This window comes from Struthio camelus, chromosome Z (genome assembly GCF_040807025.1).
Source record: "Struthio camelus isolate bStrCam1 chromosome Z, bStrCam1.hap1, whole genome shotgun sequence".
Lineage (NCBI taxonomy): Eukaryota > Metazoa > Chordata > Aves > Struthioniformes > Struthionidae > Struthio > Struthio camelus.
In genome coordinates, this window is record NC_090982.1 from 16,625,940 (window position 1) to 16,648,115 (window position 22,176).

Genomic DNA, 22,176 nt, shown 5'->3' on the forward strand with positions numbered 1-22,176 from the left:
TCTTGCACTAGTCTTTGGGCAGCTGCTTTAAGGAAACAGGAACAGAAGTACCAAACCGGACTGCAGGCATGTAGAGGTGCTCTGGGTACAGTGGGGAAACAAAGGCAGTCTTCCTTTGCAGGTAGGGGAATAAACAACATGTAGCCTGGGAGGTGGGCAGGCAGCCAGCCCTATTCACTCCCAGGAGAGAAGTAGCACATCATTCCTACACTAACCCATAATCAAAATTTTGCTAAATAGTTCTTGTAGCTTTTGTCAAGCTGCTAACTTCTGAAGCTGGACTTACCCTTCAAAGAAAGGGAAGGGATTGCATGTATGCCAGCTCCTGACAGCTTTCTCCAATAGTGGGAAGGAGAGTAAAATATGTGTGCACATACTCACAAGGGGCAAGCTTACACCCTCGGAAGGTGTCTGCATTTCCCACTGCACTAATCAGCTAGAACTCAGAGAGCACGGATGAGTATTTTAAGAGCAAGAAAGACTAAGCTCAAATCAAAAGCAAGTCTTCTTGCTTTTACATGGAAGGATGTTAGTGGAAGAATAAAAACGCCAAGTGTTCAGTACACAAGCATGGGTTTTTACCTCTTTGAGCTAGAGGGCATTATACAGCAAGTCTGTGGGCATTGCTCTGCTAGACAGAAAGCAGATCCAAGCCACACTTCTGCACTTTCAGCAGCAACACGAGTGTTTTGCTTAGATAACTGGAAAGTCACTTTTGAGGTCCAACTAGATAAAGACTATCAATTTGCTCTCAGGATATTTTAAATAGGCATCAGAATACAAGCATGCTGCCAAGCCATGAGACTCATGACTCTGCTCTGCAGTTCATCACTGACTCCAGTATTTCTGCTCTGTAGGTCAGAGTTGCCCAGAGACAGAGACACCTAAAAAGACAGGAATTTCAGATGAAGAGCTTATCTTAATGGCATGCAGTTGGGTACCACGTGAGACCCGGAAGCACAGTCTTGCTCACAAGGGTATACTGATTAGGGCTCTAGTGCAAAGAAACATTTGGCTCAGAGAAACATAGGAACTGGCTTCAGAGACGCTACACGACAGGCGAGCACACTCCAAGCCTTCACATGCAGCTCAGGGGATTCCCACCTCTTCCCTGAGGTTAACAGCCAAGTTCCAAATGCCTTATTTTACTTTGGGGTTTGTTTTGCTGTAAGCCGTCACAGTTAAGCTAACCAGAGCAAGAATAAAAGCACAGAAGTGTTTCCTGCAAACAGTGCTTTCAGTAAGAACAACCACCCATCTCCTATGCCTGTTGCAGAAGTCTTCAGGGACTCAACCACAACATGGCTCAGTTTCGACACCCTCTGCCTGCACAGAAAGGTTAAGTACTAATCAGACCAGCTGTTCACGCAGTCTATCTGGCTACATGTCCATCTTCTCACCAAGTCTAAGACTTCTGCCTCTTTTGTTACTGTGAAAGGGGAGAACGGCACAATACCAATCAAAGCTAAATGTACTTGAGGTTATACTCAGAAGACGACTACAATGAGTGGCCTCTGATATATGTTTCAGCAGCAGTTAAGATAGTCTCTCAGTATTAGAAATAAGCAGCGTCACTGAACTACTTTGTGTACAAAGGCCAAAAGGCTTCGAGATGCTGGGCACTCGGCAAATGAAGTGGGCTATTTGGAGCAGGCATTGATTAGGAAAAATAGAAAGAGATCAAATATACTGCCTTTCACTTATAAATTCTAACACTAACCTGGCACATGCTTCTCCATAGCCTTTTAACAGAAGTAAAAGTCAGGAGAAATATAGCTTCTTTACCAAGGCATGTTAAGTTAAAATGCAAAGAGATGCTCCAACACATCCTCAAGATGAACTGTTTTAACACAAGAACGTCTCAGATCCAAGGTTAGCTTCTAGATATGTCTACAGAACACTAGGGTCTCTGCAAAGAGCTTATCTACCTTCAAAAAGTAAGAAGCCATCCTGGCAACTGTCCAGTGAGATTAGTTAACAGCTACAGAAAGAGGCAGAGAAGTGGTTGTGAGCTGCAGAAGGCAAGCAGATTTTCAATATTAGGCAGACCTGGATAGGCATCCTTTAGCAGAGCAAACTTGTCTTCTTTCTTCTGCAGTATTCAGTAGAAGAAAAGCATCAGGACCCTACTCCATTCTTTCTCCAAAGGACAAAGATTTCCAAGCATTTCTGAAAATATGTAGCTTCTGTCACACATAGCCCCATCAATGTAGAGCTTTTCAATCTTGTCTTTAACTATTGTCCTCTAGCTCTGCAAGTTTTATGTCCATCTGCAAGGAGTTTGTTACCAGAATATTGCTCATTGCAAGAACTGAACTGCCAGCAGAAGCATTCCACAGCTGCATGCACAGGAACAGCATAACCTGTTTTAAAAACGCTAAAGAGCACCTTGTTAAGGCACAAGTCTAACACGCAGTGTTTTGTTTAAAGCTTTTAGAACCTCAGCTCTGACCCTCTAAATAGCAAAGCAGCAGCCAGGATTCAGACCATGAGCAGGAGCCCTTGGAATACAGCATATGACCAGGAGTCATCCCCAATCCAACAAGCCAGATTTATATCTGACTACAGATGGAACAGTTTGTTAAGCCAGTCCAAACTACGCTGCTTTCTCCTGAAGCCATACAGCTTTGTGTCAAAGCACTACAGACATACCCTGCATCAGTTTTCCTGCTTATGCTTTATAAGAGAAGTAAATTTAACGGGTCATAGATTTAACCTTTATCTGGGTATCCAGTGTAACCAAAGTACTGATCTGGCTTAGACGCTCCTGAGAGCCGAGTAATATTTTTTTTAACCTGAACAGGCAAAGAGGCTTCAGAACAAGGGGAGGGCAAGAAAAGGAAGGAAGACCGGGAGATCCACAGATTCTGTGTGTGTAAGTTTCAGGAGGGCAAGTCAGACTGCAGAGTCTTTACCATACAAGCAGAGGAGGCAGAAATAATCAAAGTGGAGAACTAATGTTTTCCTCTCAAGCCTGGGAAGAGTTGGAAAACTGTGTTCTTGGAAGAGCTCTGAGTTACTTCACCCAGGTGCTTTTTTAAAGAATAGTCCTCTGTCATGCTTGCTGATAAGCAAGCCAGTTTTCAGTAAGACGGCATTTGCTTCAATAGAAAGGGGATAATTTATCAAGTGTGTGTCTGTCAGGAAAAAAGAAAAAAATGAAACGATGACTTTACCCCCTCCTTTAAGGGCGGCAAGTGCAGAAAAGTCCTGCCATATTTCCCCACAGTATTGAATATAACTCATCTAGAGACTGATAGAAGGAAGAAACAAGGGAAGAGATCCTACAGACTAAATCTGCTACAGGAAGACCGTTTATTTATACAGCCTACACTCCTGACAACAATGTTTAGCACACATAGCTTCTAATGAAGCATACTGATCCAGAAGAGAGCAGTACAGCGCAGAGAACAAAGTCAGCATACAAATCCTGAAGAGCCCATACTGGCCACTGACAATAAGAGGTATTGATGAAAGCTTTCCAGGGGTTTTCTTGGTGACAATCTGAAATATAGCTTTGTATTGGCAGCATCCCAAGATTTTAACTTTGTTACCCTCACATTAGCATCTGAAAGCCACAGCAAAGCTGCCAGTTCTACCCAGAGAAGCACGCATTTGAGTATCACCTAGGGTAATCTTCTCACTTACCATACCCACCTGTGTCAATGCTTTCACCGTGGGGCTAGCAAAAGGCAGCTCTTGCTACTATTACATGCAATGTCAGAGTGGAGAAAGCTTCTCTGCCCTTCAGCAAGGCTTGCACTGTAGCTTATTTCTGTCTTTTTGAGGAACAGGTCCCACCACTCAAACTCACTGGAAGTGAAGCCGACCATGCAGCCAGACTTTAAGTCGGACTTTTAGACCATGGGAGGCCTTTAAGAAGGATTCAGGAAGTTGAACTGAAGGAGTGCAAGACAGCACTTTCCCACAAGAACAGGGCATTGAACAGTGGTTCAATGTAGTAACAGCTTTCTTGCTAGATGCATCAAAGATAAGCTTTGTCCGTTGCTAATATAGCGGCTTCGAGAAGCCACTAGCTACTCTTATCAGATTTGCAATGTTAGGGTGGCTTAAGCAGAGCTTGTTTTTTCAGACTTTTAAGTTTGAGGGTTAGAGCAAAGAATAAGAATCAATACTAAATCTTATGCTTTAATCCTATAAACCGTCCATCACTTATAACACTATAGACCACTGCAACAATTCCCTTCCAAGATAGGCATGCTGATCTTCAGAGAGATTACTGTCTTCACAGTAGGGTCTGTCTTCTTAATTTGAGGAGCATTATCTAGTAACAAGTAAAGCCAGTGGCTACATTTAGTTCATTTTTCTGGAGAGCAGAATGCTACACAGGTTTCTTAGCCCCTCTGCTCCCTTCCCTAGTTAGTTCTCTTCTACCTAAGACGACGCTGAGACGATGAGTTCCATCACAAGTCCATCTGCAGGAGACAGTGAAAGACATTATCACTTTTTTTTCAAAGTAGCACCCCACCTACTGCTTACTGCTTCATGGAAGAAATCAAGTGGAAGCCATCAGTGTGACTAAGACTCGCATCACTAAAGGAACTTACAGTTTGAGGACGGTTCTAAAGGGATGCTCTTCTGAGCTTCTTCCTTGTCTGCTATATGACCTTTGGATTATTGCTTTGATCCTCACAACTATTTCAACAAGTCCCTCTAACCCATATCACCCATATTCCTATTCAAACAGATACTTTATTTTATGGTTCCTGTGAAGTATTCAGTTAAAGTAGTTGCGGTACTATAACATCACCTGCAGCTAAAGATAACTCTTCTTTCCACCTCCTCTCAATTTAGGAAAACAAAACATGTCCCAAGAGTTAGATCTGTCAATAAATCCTTTGGGTCAGTTTGGCATCAAGACTGCTTACTCATTAGAACAGTTGCAACTCCCTAGCTTGGCTTTCTGTCTTTAGTTTGTCACTGAAGTGTTGCTAGTAACTAGCTTGCTATCAACTACTGCCCCTACTAACTGGGAGAGAAATGGATTCCCCACAATTTTCCAACAATGCTAAGAGACTTACTAGCTTTTTCTCAGGGTTTCAGCTGCCACCACTTTCAAACCTGAGCTTGGATTTTTTTTTTTTTTTTTTTTTTTGCCCTAGTGACTAAAATAGCTTTTCCCAGCCACACCTGCTTGGAATCTGAGATATACTGAAGCCCCAGCTCAGGCAGTCAAGTTAACCACAGCTTACAGAATCAGTACAGCTAAGCGTTTATCCTACTGATTGTACTCTGCAGAGAACAAGCAGACTAAACGCACAAGTTTCAGTGAAGTTGTTTCTGAGGAATATACAAGATCGATGCCTTTTTTAATCGGTATACTATCTTCTGTAGACTGAAAGTATATGCAAGTTGCACCACCTAAACAGTGTCCTTGAGACTATAAGTACATTTACATGTAGCAGTACGGAGTTTAATCTCACCGCACCATAAGAGCTCCTGTCTGCTTTCCTGATCTATTTTACACAGAAACCAGCTTCTTCCACCCATCTCAGGAAGTAGTTCATCTGACAGTTTGATCTATATGAGGTTTCACAGAAGCAGTCTACAATGCTATAAGACACCAGAACAATGGTTTGCAGGCTAACTTAGGAACTGAAGTCTCCCAGATCACACAGCATGTCAATAGGAAGGCCTAGGCCTTTTTATCCTCTGCCCCTCCAATCATGGATTAGCAGGACAATATTACTTCAGGCTTTATTACAAACCTTTAAGGCAGCTGTAGGGAATGACAGGCTCACACAACAGTGAAGTGAGAGCCTCTGAATCAGTGTGGTTATCCTCTGTACTAGACTCTCCCCCTCAAGGAGCTCAGAGACCTCACAGAGCAGCTAGCAGCTCCAGTAACTTTGAGTTCCAGCACGCGTCCTGAAAGACTCCTTCCAAACACCAAGCATGACTTTCTCAGTGGTTAACAGCATGTTATCACCAAGACTAAGCCTTCTAAATTCCAGCTGAAGGCAGGAACCAAATCCTTTTACATATACTTTGTGTATGTTTTCAATAATCTGTTTGATTAAATCTGAAGCATCCTATTGAACAGATTACAAGAGCTTTGTGACACTGACTTCAAGGTCAAAGGACAGTGCTACCTCCAGCAGTTAAGTTGAAATAAGACCCACTCAGCTTTTACTGTATTACAGTATTATTACCAAGTTCAGTTTTATCAGACGATAAAGTTAAAAAAGTAACAGCACTAAGACAGCTATGCTGATGTATCTGACCAAGTTAAGTGTTTGTTAATTATTCTTCCTCCTGTACAGAGGAGATGGGACTTGCCAACTCCAGAGAAACTTCACTGTACTGGAAGTTGAGGACTATAAAAACAAAATACCTAGCACAGTTCTACTGCAATATTGAAGCACTTACAATGCAAGATACCATTAGAGCACCCTTACCCATTAAATCCTGTTTCTATAAAGGAAGGTAAAGGTAAGCAAGTATGCTACACTTTGCTACGTGTCTTTCTACACTATCACAACCCAGGCTGGCTATAAAGGATATGGGAATTTTGTCCTTTCAACAAGATACCACAGTTTTAATCTATCCGAGTGATAATGTCAGTTTAAAAGAGATGAAATAGCTACAGAAAACAGTTTTAATTAACGGCATTACGAAAGACAGGAAACAGGATTTAGCCAGCAGCTTGACAGTGGGTAGAGTACTGTTGGCAAGCTGAAAACCATGCCAGGTTTGAGTCAGTTCTTCTAACTAGGAGACTAGAGAAGAGCTGCCTCATGCACACTGTGCAACAGAAGATAGAGCAGTTCTTTTAAATAGCCATCCAAAATTGAAGTTCAGAATATAAGACTAAGCTCAAGTTAGGACAGGTGACCCAGAAGAAGTAGAGACACTGTCTGACCATGCAGGCATAGGTTTAGGAACGCAAAAACCCCTCTGGAGTTGAATCTAGCAAGGCATGGGAAGGGAAACAAGGCAGGTTTCTACAAGTCTAACAGGAACGAAAGGAAGACTCAGCATACTGAATGGGGCAGGGGATCTGGTGACAAAGGACACAGAAGAAGCCGAGGTACTGGATGCTTTCTTTGCCTTGGTCTTTATTAGTGAGACCTGCCTTCAGCCACCCCAGGCCCCTGAGACCAGCGGGGAAATCTACAGCAAGGAAGACTTACCCTTGGTGGAAGAGGGTCAGGTTAGGGAACATTTAAACTGGACATACACAAGCCCAAAAGATCTCATGGGCTGCACTCATGAATGTTGAGGGAGCTGGCCACCCTTGACTGTCTTTGAAAGGTCACTGCAACTGGGAGGGGTTCCTGAGGACTGGAAAGAGCAAGCATCATTCCTGTCTTCAAAAAGAGCAAAAAGGAGGATCTGGGGAACTACAGGCCAGTCAGCCTCACCTCAGTCCCTCAAGGTAATGAAGTAAACCCTCTTGGACACCATTCCAAGTGCTTGAAGGACAGGTAGCTGATTGGGAATAGTCAGCATGGATTTATGAAGCTAAAAATCATGCTTCACCAACCTGAGAGCCTTCTACAAAGGGAAGGCTGGCTCAGTGGGTGAGAGGAGAACAGTGAATGCTGTTTATCTGAACTTCATTTAAGTTGGCTACTGGCTCCTGTAACATCCTCACAGACGAGCTGATGACATACCAGTTAAGATAACCGGATGGTGAGGTGGATTGAAAACTAGCTGAAACACTGGGCTCAAAGGGTTGTGATCTCAGTCCAGCAGGTGGCTGGTCACTAGTGGAGTACTCCAAGGGTCAGTACTGTTGAATATCATCATTAGTGACCTGGATGATGTGACAGAGAGCACCCTCACCAAGTCTGCTGATAAAACCGAATGGGGAAGAGTGGCTGACACACCAAAGGGCTGTGCTGCCATGAGAGGGACCTTGGCAGGCTGGAGAGAGGGGTAGAGAGGAACCTTGTCAAGTTCAACAAAGGGAAATGCAAAGTCCTGCACCTGAGCAGGAACAACCCCATGCATGGCACGCTGGGGGCCAACCATCTGGAAAGCGCCTTTGCAAAGACAGATCTGTGGGTCCTGGTGGACAACAAATTGAACATGGGCCAACAGTACTCCCTTGTAGCAAAGATGAGCAACAGCATCCTGGGGTGCATCAGGAGAAGCATTCCCAGAAGGTAGAGGGAGGCGATCCTTCCCCTCTACTCAGCACTGGTAAGGGCACATGAGAAGTACTATGTCCAGTGCTGGCATCCCCAGTATAAGATAATATGGACATACTGGAGCAAGTCCAGTAAAGGGCCACATCATCTGATAAAGGAACTGGATGAACTCTCATATGAGGAGAGAGTGAAAGAGTTGGGACTGTTCAGCCTGGAGAAGAGAAGGTTCAGGAGGGGTCTCACCTACACCTCCTCTACCTTGGGAAGGTGTAAAGACAAAGACAGATTCTCCTCAGCGGTATCCAGGGTCAGGACAAGAGGCAATGAGTACAAATTAAAATATTGGCAGTTCCACCTAAACAGAGAGGTGTGGGGAAGGGAAGGGAGAACTACACACTTTTCCTGCAAGAGTGATCAAACACCAGAACAGGTCGCCCAGAGAGGTTATGGAGCCTCCATCCTTGGAGATATTCAAAACCTAAATGGACGTGATCCTGGACAGCCTGCTCTAGGTGACCCTGCTTTGAGCACAGGGGTTAGACTAGGTGATCTCCAAGGTCTCTTCCAAGCATAGCTATTCTGTGACTTTGTCAATCTTGTTCCTGTAGGTTTTTTTTTTTTTTTTTTTTTTAAATATACACTCATTCATTTTGGCATTGTTTCAAAAGTTTGCCAATTTCAGTTCCTGACTTTGCTACCCTCGGTCTCTCTCAAGAGTGTTCTTAAAGCAAGCTGGGAGTAGACTCTCAGTATATCAAGCTGGTCTAACAGTTCTCTCATTTAAAGAGAGAAGAGAGAAGCCAGAAGCTCAGGCAGATCTATTTTAAACTTTTCAGATTATACCGCAAACTGGTTTCCTTTGTGGGTGGATGGAGTTAAGAGTAATAATTAAACTAGCAAGGAAGGAGGCTGGAAGTACAGCTCCAGAGTCTCAGAATATTCTTTGTTTGAGAGCTGCCAGGCTCCTTCCTTCAATATGAGTGCTAAGTTACAGCACTCCAGCAAGCACACCCAAGTATTTATACTTGATTAGGTGCTAATACAAGCCTAAGGGTTCACCATAGTACTGCAGCCTGGAATCAGATGAACAAGAGGCAAACAGTAATTGTCAGTGAGAGCCCAGAAGCTTGCTGCCAGGATTTTAAAGTCTATCTCCACCAGTTCACAAATCAACCTATGCATCTCAAGCCTGGTACTCTGTATCTGCTCTGCTTGATATCCTACACGTACAAGAGCTTTGAAACTCTGCTCAGTACTGTAGTTTGCCTAGAATGCCATCTACTTTTCACCTCTGCTCCAATCCTGGTAAGTCATTAGCAATGTCTGTTTTCTTGGTGTCAAAATCTGCTTGTCCTTGCGCACAGAGAAGACTCACTATCAAAAGCAACAGAGTGGTGAGCCAGAGACACACAAGCAGAACTTCTATTTTTTTTTTTTTTTTTTTAAGGAGGAGAGAAGCCCACACTGACACTTCTCCACTCTTCTCATCTTTCTTTGCTGAGGGGAAGGTAGACCCTCAACACTGAACAGCAGGTCTCAATTAGATTATGCACCTTCAAAGAGCTCTGTAAGAGAGCAAGAGCTCAGTTTTACAACTCGCTCTGCCTTGCACCCTGACAGATTCCTTCCTCCGGCATATTCCTTTTTCTCACTGATGTCAAGCAAATGGGGTCAGTTCTGCTCAAGTTCAGCTACAGCAGCCTTCTTATTTGTGAGAGTGAGCACAGAACAGCTACCAAGAAAGAACAGTAACTAAAGTCCTGAAAAAGCTGATGGTGGTCACATACAGGGACAAAAAAGTACGCAATTAGATCTATGGGGAACAGAATGCTCTACAGGAAGATGTGGCCAATACTAAAATACTTCAGAGACAAGAATCTATAGCTTGAATGTTTAAAGTTTGTCGCAGAATCACTACGAAAGTTAAGTATGTAGCCAGACACGTCTGCTTCTTTTAAGAGGTTAAATGCCACTTAGAGATCACAGCTTCCTGGAGCCTAAAAGAGCCTTCTGTAGGAGAAGGTCAGGATGAAGAAGCCATTTCATAACTCGTCATTAGATTCAAAATACTTGATACTTAAAGGATCTCAGAGCCAGAAAAGCCATATAAGATAGCACAGAAACTTTTCCTCCCTTTCCCATGACCCACTGATAAGCTGCTGTTCTTAAATAGCAGCCGAATGCTTACGAGACTAGACTTCTATCTAACTTTGCCAAAGCTACCAGATTATTCCTGTTTGAATCAGGAAATTCAGCAGGAGATATGCAGGCAACATTCCAGTCCTCCAGGTTCCTACAGCTCAGGAAAAAGCAGTGTCCTTACTCAGATGCACTAAAAGGCAAGAAAAGCATGCTTTAAAGAACACAAAGCCGCAATGGCAGAGGTCCAACTGCTTCAGGGGGCAAATCTGTGGCAGTGGAGACAAACACCGCTTTAAGGGCAGGCAAATTCCCCCACTTGTGCACCTCCCTCCTCAGAAGATTCAGGTAGCAGGGGTGCAAGGTAGACTTCCCTCATGGAAGAGCTCAGGAAGCGTTTGCTTAGGGCTAATGCCAAAAACCCCAAACAAGGAAGCCATCCAGCTCATGGTGATGGGTCAGCAACAGCACTATCCCTCTGCTAAAGGATGCCTTGGTATGGGTCTGGCTACGGACAGTTACTCTTACAAAAGGCTACCAGCTCAAACATGTCAAAGCAAGAGACTAACCCAGACTTCACCCGCTGTACTAATCGGCACTGGACTCTCCCAAAAGGCCCCTGGAGAGGCCAAGAGAGCAGACAAGCACAGCCCCTACTCAAAAATCAATACAGAGCAGCTGCAGAGCTTTAAGCCTGAGTCAGACCTGAGTACCGGCCTCCCTCTTACTCAGCTACTGGGGCTACCCACACTTTGTTAGTTGATTAGTGAGCCAGCCTTCCAAGAGATTAATGAGCCACCAGCAGAGATCAAGTCCAACAGACAGGCTAACTACCTAAAATGCTCTATATACCTCCACTTATCACATTTATTCCCCAGCCCACTCAAGCAATCCAGACAAAATTTACTGTCACCTTAAAGTTAGGAACATTTCTTTGTTCTCTTAAGTTTTCCTAGAGGTGGGAAAGAAGTCTTTCTTTTCTTGCCAGTATTTCAAGTATTAAGTAGAAGAAGGGACACAGCACAGTAGAGCTGCTGGAAACTTTCCATCAAAAGGATCAGACATTTTTTTTTTCTGCTACTTCAGCTAGAAAGAGTGCTGCTCTCTTCCTACTGGAAATCCTTTTATTCTGCAAGGCTCTCTGACCCAGTAGCATTTCTAGGTCAAGCACAGAATTCCCCCGAGTCTAAAAAAACACTTAACTCGGTCCCTTTTCCCCTCTTCCCTTTACACAGGACTTCTGTGCCACCAAGTGACTACATATGACTCTATGACAGGTGCTAGACCTGATTCACAGGTATGTTGCGGGGGGGGGGGGGGGGGGGGGGGGGAGTGAGAAACCTCCTAGTGAGGAGGCCTGACCACAGCTAAGGCAGAAGAGATATTTCTGCTCCTAGATTATCAGGAGGGAGGCCGATAACCTTCTCAGATACCTTAAAGCAGCAAACAGGACAGGACCCCATTTGTGTTCCAGAAGCACAAACAACTCTTTTAGCGCAGTTTAAGAGCGAAGTTAGCGGGTGTGAGTTGCTCCCTGGAACAGAGCCTCACGCCAGCTGCACAGCAGCATGGAGGGATATCGCTAAGGGAGCGGGAGCAGCACCTCCACTGTGTTCCTGGGCAGCAGGAAGGCCCACAAAGAAAGCCACCAGCTGCTGTTGCTCCAGGTCGGTCAGAAGACCCCCTAACTGCGGGAGCAAGCCCAATCGATCATAACGAAAAACTCTTAATTCCTGCTCCCCCCCCCCCCCGCAATTCACATGCCACGTTCTCTCGGAGGGCCATCATCAACTCTTTGACAGGTTATTTAAAGCCACGAACACGCTCCCTGCGGGAAAGGGAGCCTGGCTGCTCACAAGAGCAGCAGCGGGCAGACATTCAAGGAGACAGCTCCTTACGCAGGCAGGGACAAGCGCCGAAGCCCTGCGGCGGGGAGCTGACAGGCGGGAGAGGCCAGCTCCGATCCCGCGGAGCGGGGCAGCGCACCAGCACAGGCACCGCCGGCGCCCCCGCGGCTCTCGCGGGCTCCCAGGCCCGTCCCGCCCCGCAGCACCTCCGCCCTGCTCGAGGCGGGGGGAGCGCTGCGGGGGCCACCAGAAGCTCCGCCACAGCCCGCGGGCGCGGCGGCGGACCCCCGACCCGCCGGCAGCGGCCGCCCGCGGGGCCCCAGGCGCGGCGCGGCCGTACCTTGTCGGCGAGGCTGCGGGGCAGGAGCAGGTCGGGGCTGGGGGTGAGCGCCGGCCCCATCTCCTCGCTGCTGGACGTGGCCAAGGGATGCGGCATCTCCCGCAGCGACTTGGGCCCGGAGGACGGCAGAGGCTTGGCGGTGCCCGCCGCGCCGCCCGACATCGCGCCGGGACCGCGGCCGAGCAGCCGGCGGGCGGGCGGGCGGGCGGAGGCCGCCTGGCCTGGCCGGGCCTAGGCGGGGCGGGGAGCTGCGGGGCCGGTGCCCGGAGCCGGAGCCCTGCCCGCCGCCGCCGCCGCGCTACGACGAGGAGGAGCGAGAGCAGCGCCTAGCCGCGCCGCCGCCGCCGCCGGCCCCTTTATAAAGCACCATGGGCGCCACCTGCCTCCGCCCGCGGCGCGGCGGGGCGCGGAGCTGCGCGGCCCGGCCCCGCCCCCGGCCGCCCAGGCGGAAGGCGCGGAGCCGCCCCAGCGCGGCGGCGGGCGGAGCTGCGCGGGCGGCGGGCGGCGGGCGCGTGGGCGACGCCTCCCCCGGCCCGGCCGCCGCCCTGCCCAGGCGGAGGCGCCGCTGAAGGGCGGGGGTCGTCTCGCTGACGGCCAGGCACGGATCTAATTCTGATGGCTAAATAACAATGGCAGAGGGGGGGGGGGGGAGGGAAACGAGGGGACGTGTCCCCCAGTTTAGGTCCAGTCCACACAACTGACTTGAAGCTATTCATTTTTAAAGGCAAAGCCTCCACAAAAATGTCTAGTCCTTGCGAGACTGCAGCCTATGTCATTAAGTATATGAAGATAATCATTGCTAAAATGGCAGTGAGCTACTCGCTGTGAATACACTTCAGCATGCTCCTTCTTCAGTCCGAGCAGGAAGGCTTTAACTCACGGAGGTAACTGGGATGCACTGCTCTCAGCCAGCAGGCTGCACGCCTCTGCAGCGGCAACAACGCACACGGAGGGATGCAGAGGCCTTCCTCTACCTCCAGCACGTTGGCCATATGTCACAGACACACAACAAAGGTCCTGCAAGTTAGGCCAGTACATTACAGAAATACGTTCTTTTCTACATTTATCATGCATTCACTCCCATTGCATGCGAGAGGTCTCACTTTTCTTTAGAGTGATGTTTCGTAGTGAAGCTGTTTGCAATTCACTGCAAAGAATTCTTCTTACATTTGAAAAGAATGAATGTTTAAGAAGTCGCACTAAAAAGTTTACTCAGATGCTGTGTAGAAAAAATCTGTATTTTTTCAGGCAACCTTAAGCTTTATCATAAGCTGTTAAACTAAGCAGAAGGATTGTAGCAAGAGCCTCATAGAAGTTATTCTATGTGGATTTGTGTAAAAGCATGTATCAATTATAAGAATTTAGCCATCTATCCACAGTTAACAACGTGAAGAAAGTGTTGAAGACTTTTAAATAATTAATAAATATGAAAAAATCACAGTCAGTTTTAAGATATTCCCTGAGCAGATAAAGTGACTACATCTGTCTGATAAATTATTCTTTGTGAATAATGTGTTCAGCACTAATTAGATGTAATAGAATAACATGCTGCTGGGGGGACAGAAGGATCACTAACAGAAAAAAACTCTTCTGTCATTAGTCCTTATAGGTATATATAAATAAATAAAGATTTATAGAAATATATTTGACTAAACAGGACTCAAAAGCCCTAAACATTTCTGTTCAACTCTTCTTGGCGGAGTACAACCCACAGAAATCAAAAGGGCAGTACTACTACATTAAGCAAAGTTAGCAAGACTTAGAGGCGTCAACTCTGCTGGCAGTGCAGCAGGACAAAGTTGGGAGTTTTAACACTGTGAACTTTCATTACAGAAAGAAATGCTATTTATCACAGGGAAGGCTATAGTAAGGAATGAAAACGCATTCCTTACTATAAGTAACTATTCAATATTAATTAATTAATGTTCCCATTGTGGTAACTCTCAAAAACCCCAACGAACTCCAGGTCCCAGCGAGAAAAAGGCCGTGAAATATGCCTTGTTACCCTTAAGAAACGACCACATATTTATCTCGCAGGGAAAGTAAACAATATCTACTAGCCAGTATAAACTAGCCCAGCTTTCTTCTAGAACATCCAAATCTTACGTGGAAACTACTGCGACAAACCAGAAGGCAGGTTTAATTATCTGTCACACTGCTTTGGAACCGCTTTCCTTCAGTTTTGTGAAAGCCTGTATCTCAAAGGCATACTAGTTAGCGAGAGCTTTTCCTACGTTTTCCTTCAAGCATCAGCACCCAGCTGCGTTACCAACTCAAAACTTCATTCTCCAAACGAAGCCTATCAAGGAAGCTCACATCAACACTGTCAGGACCTGGAAATCTGGGCACATACAAGCTCTAAGCAGATAGAAAAGGGTTTGTATTCATTAAGCTTATCAGGCTGGTGGGCAGCGAGATGAGCATGAGCCAGCAGCACACCCTTGCCGTAAAGACCACAGCGTCCTGGGCAGCATGAACACAAGCACACGCAGGAGGAGATCAAGGGAAGACTCTCAGCACTCTTTAGGCCACAGCAATACTGCATCCAGTTTTGTGGGCTTAGTACAAGAAAGACATCAACAAACCGGAGCGGGTTGAGGGAGGCCCCGAGTCATTGAGGCTGCAGCACCTTCCCTGTGAAGAGAAGCTGCAGGGCTGGACTGGGTCACCTGGAGCAAGGATGGCTTCAGGGTGCCTCACAGCCGCTGCCACGGACAGCGAGGGGAGCAAGGAGACGAGGCCAGCTCCTCACAGCAGCGCCTGCAAAGTATGTTGAAGCAGGAAAAGTTCCTGAAGGGTATGAAAAAAAACTTTTTCCCCATGACGATAGTCAGGCAGTGGAGCAGGGGCCCAGCAAGGTTGTGCAGTCTCCATCCTTCAAGCTTTTCAAGATCCAGTTGGATACAGCTCTGGGCAACCCTGTCTAACCTCATAGTTGACCCTGCTTTTAGGCTGGGATAGAGACTTCCTGAGGTACCTTCCAACCTGAATGATTCTGTGCTTTATACCATGCTTGTTGCTACAGAAACCATGTGTCTAGTTTCTAAAGTGATGTGAGGTCATCCCTCACTTTTCCCGTACACAAGGATAAAACTCCAAGAGCCCTTCCAGTGATTTATTTACTGGTCTAGCTCCCTATGAGTACTGTATGTAAAGGCAGCGTGCTTTCTGCCTCTTTGTTTACTAATCGCATTTCTCTGCGTTGCTTGGATGGTTTCTGCTTGGAGCTGAAACATGTCATCCTTAGTGTTTTCATCTAACGCTAGCTACTTAGAAACATTTTCAAATAACAAACTGGATCAGTACATGCAAAATACAAGATTTTATGCACCTGTGGATTCAAACAAGCAGAAGTCGGGCTGGAAAATGTACAGAACACCTTAATAGGAAGGCTGTCATCCAGAAAAATAAAGCAAACCTGGTCACAGTGAAAGAAGACACCCTTATTTGGTATATAATTGGATGCTCTGTCTACTTTTACTGAGTGTGGTTCTCCTTTTTTCTGCTCTGTACCTTGCATTTAGCATGGAGCAACTTTCCATATTAGGGGGCGATTTGACGATAACACGCCAAATTAAAATCTGTTCTTTCCTTCATTTATCATAGACTTTTGAAGCTTAATTCTACGATTCTTACCCAGAGAGCTTTCTATTTAAGGCAAAAGCAGTCTTGACAGAATGAGAACCATGGACCCAATCTTGTATTATCCCGGTGATTATAGTGGTTATATTCCTAAGTCCTCACCATGACAGTTATGTTTAAATTTCAGAATTCCTACACTATATAGTCAAGAGAGTTAACTGTTGAACGGGTCGCTTTTCTGCATTGATCCCTGGGTCATTTCAACAGAAATATCCGCTTCAACACATTTCTGATAATAGCATGCATTTTGTGAAACCACATACGCAGGTTCGAGTACCCTAAAGGACTAAAGACCAAACTGAAAGGCAGATACCTACCTCTCATTGATTTCAATGGGTAGTAAATCCTTAAGTATCCCTGTAGGCAGGGACCTATGTTTAACAGCTACACATAATTTCAGTAGCAGATGCCATCTTTTGTACTGAGATCTAGAAGAGTCCAAAAATCATATATCAGATCTGAAAATATAAGAAATCTACTTTAAAATTGTCATTTTAAAAAAATGTACCACTGGCTGATCTTTCTTTGTTGTCCTCTCCGCAAACTCTTATTATGCACTGAGGCTCATTTTTAGCTTTCTCTTCATCCATAAGAGAAACTTCATTTCCTTTTATACGGAAGATGACAATCTTTATGTAAACACTTGAGTCCAAGAGCTGGAATTTTAAAAAGAGAGAAGGCAAGACATTTTAAGACGGGCATTTGAATAACTACAGTTGGCTGCAAATTTTATATCATGATTAAAACTAGTCATGGCTTGAACATTATCACCAGAGGCCCTAATCAACTCCAAATCTCTTGTGTATGAAACAGCAGAGAAAGGGTATGCCATGTAGCTGACTTCTCACAGGAAACTCCTTCCACCCACACACAGAATGTCCCTAAATGCATGAGCAGGTGGGTCATCTGGATCCAGCTGCAGGCAAAAGAAAACTGAGGAAGAGAAGGACCCATTTTTCCCAGAATAGAAGCACTGAAATAAATAAATGGGTAATTCTGCTAAGAGACTATGAATGATTAAAAAGACGGTAATGTTCCACTCTCCATTTCCTAGTCCATACCACCAACGGTGGTGGTATGATTTTATGACTGTTGTATTTTCCCTGACATTTTCATGGGTAATTTTCTTTTCATTAAATATTGATTAAGCGACAACAAATCAGCATGTGGAGCATGCAACCAACAGAATAAAATACAAAATGAGAATCAAAATCAGTGCCTGACTAAAGAGAGACTGAAGTTCAGGGCCTATCTCTTAACCCAAATCAACCTGGAAAAGCTGACTCACATAGCAAAATCCTAACTGTGTCTAATGTTTACACATCGCAGCTGAGAAACAAGATAAAACAGAATGGGCAAGCTTTTATAGCACTAACTATACAAAAAAGCAAATGGTAACTTTGGGAATCAAGACTTTCGGTAACGCAAGACAAAACTCACCATTTTCACTTATTTTTCTGAAGAAGAAAATTCTATCTCTGTTATCCCTGAAATCAAATTTCTACTTGCTATTCCTTGGATTGTTAATAGCTTAAATAGATAGGAAAAGGATCAAAAGGTAGCCTTCTCATCCCGCTAGGCTAAAGCAGGGCTTTACAAGAACGCTGGTGCAGCTCTGCTAAGGCTGTGTTACTACAGGAAGCACTCCTATTGCTTCTGGTGTTTAACTGTATCTCTTGTTGTCCAGAACTGAGATATATTATTATTAAACAAACATCTCTGGCACCCACTGGAGACCATTCTGTGTGCATTACATCTCCTGTTATTGTTACCAATGGTTGGACCTGAGCCAACATAAGCAAGAGCAGGAATTTTGAATGGATTCTACGCAGTGCTATTGAGTCAAATTATGTACTAGATAGCTGCAGTTGGTTGTACCAGAAGCTGTGTGTGCAGTTTGGTGGCGGTCCTGAGAGCTATATACTTCCTACGTCTAAATCCTCTAAAAAAGATCAAGTTTTATTTAAAAAAAACCCTGATTTTAACATAAGTTGACAGAGAGATGCTGGGGACAGCAACAAAGGTACTACATGGCAGCAATACAACATTAGGGAGAAAAGTGCTTTTCTTCATAGCAAGGACTGGAGCAACTCCTTAATAATACTAGAAAGCCATCCGCATGATAACCCTTTTACAAACCCAGAGATAGGCAGCACCAATGGAATACTGCTGTCTTGACCTGGACTGCCAAGTACTACAATAATAGAGTACTTAGGATGATTTTATAATAGCAGATGGCTTCATAATTTCTAACTGCGAGCCTGAAAAGAACTCCTCCGTTATCTTGTAAGAAATCTGACACATTCTTTTTGTATTACTTCTTCCCCTTCTCGTTCGGAGAATGAGACATAAAACAGCAATAGGGTTTATAATGACTAGCGCAAGGATAACTTCAGGTTGAACTTATTTACTAGAGCAGACCAGGGGGGGTTTATGTAAAACCCACCTGCTTTCATCAAATATTCTATTTTAAGCCTAAAAGACAGGATTCTTTTGTACAACACATGCTCCAGGCAACAAATACAACAAACAATAAGACACACTGGTGGCCGTACCAGCCAGATCTTCAAGCTCAGCTCATTTGTCAGGGCAGTAGCATTAACCGCTTTCTTTCTAGTGTCGATAATCTTTCTTGGACTGCTATCTTTTCACCATGTGCTCTGCTCAGAGAGAATAACGTACGCATCTGTTGACATGACAGCATATATGAAATTAGTGTGAAATAGGTGCATTCTGGATGATATTAAGAACTTAAGATCAGCAATCTTTTGGGAAAGGTTCCTTCCTTCCATACAATATTATAGCTCATGTCTTGTATTGCAGACATTGAAGAAAGCAAGCTTTGCCCCTAACTCAGTAAATCTTATGCACATGCTTAACTCTACACATATAGAGACAGGACTGCTTTCAAGTCAACAGCACTATCCGTGCACACACATACACTTAAGCTAAGGGGTATGTGTCTGCTGTATCAAAGGCCTTCAAAGCTGTCACATTTTGTGTGGAGGCAATAAACAGAATTGTAGGAAGACAGGGCATTTCTGATAAATAATGGAAGTGTGCTAAACTGCTATCAAATGAAAAATCAATTTAGCACGAGTCCTTTAAGCAGCTGGACTCCAAAAACTGTGGCAACTGTATCTTAAGGCGATGCAATACAAAAAGGAATCCCACTAAAATGTTTAAAACCTCTTTAAAACATTTTCCAATTTGAGTGTTTTTTGTGGCATGTGCAATAAATATCAGGGAAAAAAAAGGGAGTGTTTGGAATGGACCTGTATGAATAACATGGCCAGTCAGAAATAACAGCGCAATCGCAAAAGATCTCTTTCTAAAGCCAAGGAGTCATCCTACAGAGCCCGTTTTATGCCAAAGAATGAGTAAATTGCTGTTTCACCAAAGCTTTGTCAACTGTAAGCAGCCCATAGTGAACAGAACTGCCCAGGGCTATTCTGAAACACCGCAGTTAATGATCGTTCAGCATTACATGCTATTTAACTCAGTTTTTGTTTGTTTATTTAGTGAGATATAGAGCTCCCTCTACACTAAAATGGCAGGAACAGGCAGCCTGGGAAACAGCGTTTGACTGGCTCAAGAAGTAGCATGGCCAAATTTGCCAGGCAATGCTGAAAAACGCCTTTTCTTCAACTGAAGATTTTGTAACCGCTTTCCAATACACTTTATATAAATGCTACATTTTCTAATGTTTTATTTGACTTCAGTGAACAAGAAACAGGAATTTCAGGAAAAATGAAAAGATTCTGATTTAGCAGAGACTGGACTCTTTTCATATTTCAAGGGGGTACATTCCTTCTTGTTTGGACAACTCGAGGAGGAAATTAATTTACTGATACGAAACGCTTCACAAAGCCAAAGACTCATTTGACTTGAGGCAGTACCATGATGCTCAGAGTTACCTGTGTGATTAAATTTTGTTGGACTTGCACAGAACTGAACGAATGAATGACTCCTAACCTTTCTGCAGTTGCATTTCCTCACTGATGACTCCTCCTCTCTGCCCCTGCTACCTCTTCCTTTTCTCCTCATCTTCCTCTCTCCCGAGCCCAGGGACCACTGTCCATTGCTTATTTCTTGCTGCCACTGTTATCTATATCAATGAAGAGCCCAAACGGTTACAAGGCTGTCTGGCTCACACTGACATTATTCAGAATCATCTATATCCTCAGTCCTGGCACCAGGGCAGAGAAATGCAACATGTGGGCTTATTAGCTCAGGCTCAGTGCTGCTCTTCACCATTAATGTGTCTCTGCAGTTATAGTTGACATATGAGATCTCTAGGTGAAGCTGACTGCTGAGCATCCAAGACTGGATAATTACAGGGAAGAAAAAACAACACATATGATAGTTTCTAAGACATCATCAGAAATTACTACAACAAAAGACCTTGGAAGAAGGAAATGAGCTCAGTCATCTGTTTAGGCAAATAGAAGTGTTGAAAATAATACCCATTTATGGGAAAGGCACCAATGTTTGCCTTCAACACAACTTTAGTAGTCCTTAAACCAACCCAAAACTTCAAGTGCTGGTTTTGGTTCCGTTCCCCCAACCCCCACCCAGCACACATACAAACCCACACACACACACACCCACACACAGGTTTTACCAGGCAAAAAATCTGGGCAACTGACTTATAAATCTGAAAGTTATAAGCCTCTAGGCATATGTTTGTTCACTTTAAAATTCATTTTCACTTAGTGAGGCTTTGAAACGTAGGCATAAATGCCTGGACAGACATGGTTAGCAGAACATTCTCAATCACATAATTTGAGTGTATAATGCAACACATCTAATGTGCCACAGAAAAAATGCACTATTGTAAGTCACATGAATTATGTTACAGATACTGATGAGATTTTTATACACCTTATACACTTAACAGTATAATGCATTTCCATGCCACTGGCTATAGTTAGATGCAGTAGCAGGTCTTAAAAATCAGTCAATTGCCTTTGACAACTACACTGATGTAAGATTAATGTAATGTAATGTCATTTAACGACTTGCCATGTAAAGAAAGGTAGACTACCTGATCCAAGATTCTCCTTGCTGTAATTGTCGATTTCTCTCTCAGAAGGTCGTGTTATATACACCAGCTCTGAGCCCCAAAGTCTCAGTGTTAAAACGTTTAATATCCTGCAGTAAAAGCAAACATCTCACATGTTTTTGGCTACCCACAGATACCTTGAACTAAGACTTACTTATTAAAAAATCAGTAGCTGATTTTCTCTACTTATATTTCTACCTTTGAACTACATAACGCCCTTTAGCAAACATGTTTATTATTGTAAAAAAAAGCAGAAAAAAAGATCCTGCATATAAATCTTAGGAAGGCCATGTGACAGCTTAGCTGAATTGCCAAGGGTCAGTATTAGTCCCATTACAAGCTATTTGCTGCCTATTACATTTTTAATTTTTGCAGTTCTTAAGAATTTATTTTCCTTATGTATGATCAGAGGTACAGATAGTAAGGGCTACAGTTCAAATCACTGCTCAGCTTGGTTTGAGTCAAACTTAAGATCCTAGCCACAAATGAATTAAGTATTTTAACTCCTAAGTATTTTAACTCCAAAGACCTAAAATCAAAGTCCGATTACCACATAAATGTAACGCTCAGCCTCCAACATACACTCAATCACTTAAAAAAAAGACAGGCTGATTTATAAACCTGTTTGCTACTTGGCATTTCAAAAACAAATCACACTTCAACAGCATGAATGCACACCTCTTCCTGGAATTCATGCAAAATAGTCTTCCCCACTGCGTTCAAACTCAAACTCCACGGCTGAGAGTAAAAATTAAGCACATCTTTCTTTCAATTTTTTTTTTCCCCCTGTGGCACTTAAATACGCTGACTCCTGAAGTACCCTTAGAATTTGTGACCCTCGCACTCGGGCCTACATGCATCCTGTATTCAGGATGACGCCTTTAACAGAAATCATTAGAAAAGATTAGCATTTTAACGACGGGACGGAACATTTACCGCGGCCTAACCAAAAGCACGGCCGCGCCCGACCCCCGCCATCTTGCCCACCCGCCGCCGCCGCCGGGCCCTGCCCGTTGCCTAGAAACC

At 44.3% G+C, this 22,176-nt stretch overlaps 1 protein-coding gene and 1 long non-coding RNA gene across 2 annotated transcripts in view; both read right to left on the reverse strand.

The window, feature by feature from the left end:
• SNX30 (sorting nexin family member 30) overlaps positions 1-12,670 on the reverse strand; it is a 43,698-nt gene extending 31,028 nt beyond the window's left edge. The window contains exon 1 of the mRNA XM_068926991.1: positions 12,444-12,670. Coding sequence (XP_068783092.1) covers positions 12,444-12,605 — 162 coding nt within the window. The 5' untranslated portion in view covers positions 12,606-12,670. The remainder of the gene's footprint in view (positions 1-12,443) is intronic.
• Positions 12,671-13,463: 793 nt separating this feature from the next.
• Positions 13,464-22,158, reverse strand: LOC138064436 (uncharacterized). The gene is made up of 6 exons (XR_011137679.1): positions 21,829-22,158; positions 21,133-21,239; positions 18,641-18,771; positions 16,594-16,741; positions 16,403-16,513; positions 13,464-15,203 (listed from the first exon to the last, which is right to left on the reverse strand). It is a non-coding gene; the product is annotated as an uncharacterized lncRNA (long non-coding RNA).
• Positions 22,159-22,176: the final 18 nt, after the last annotated feature.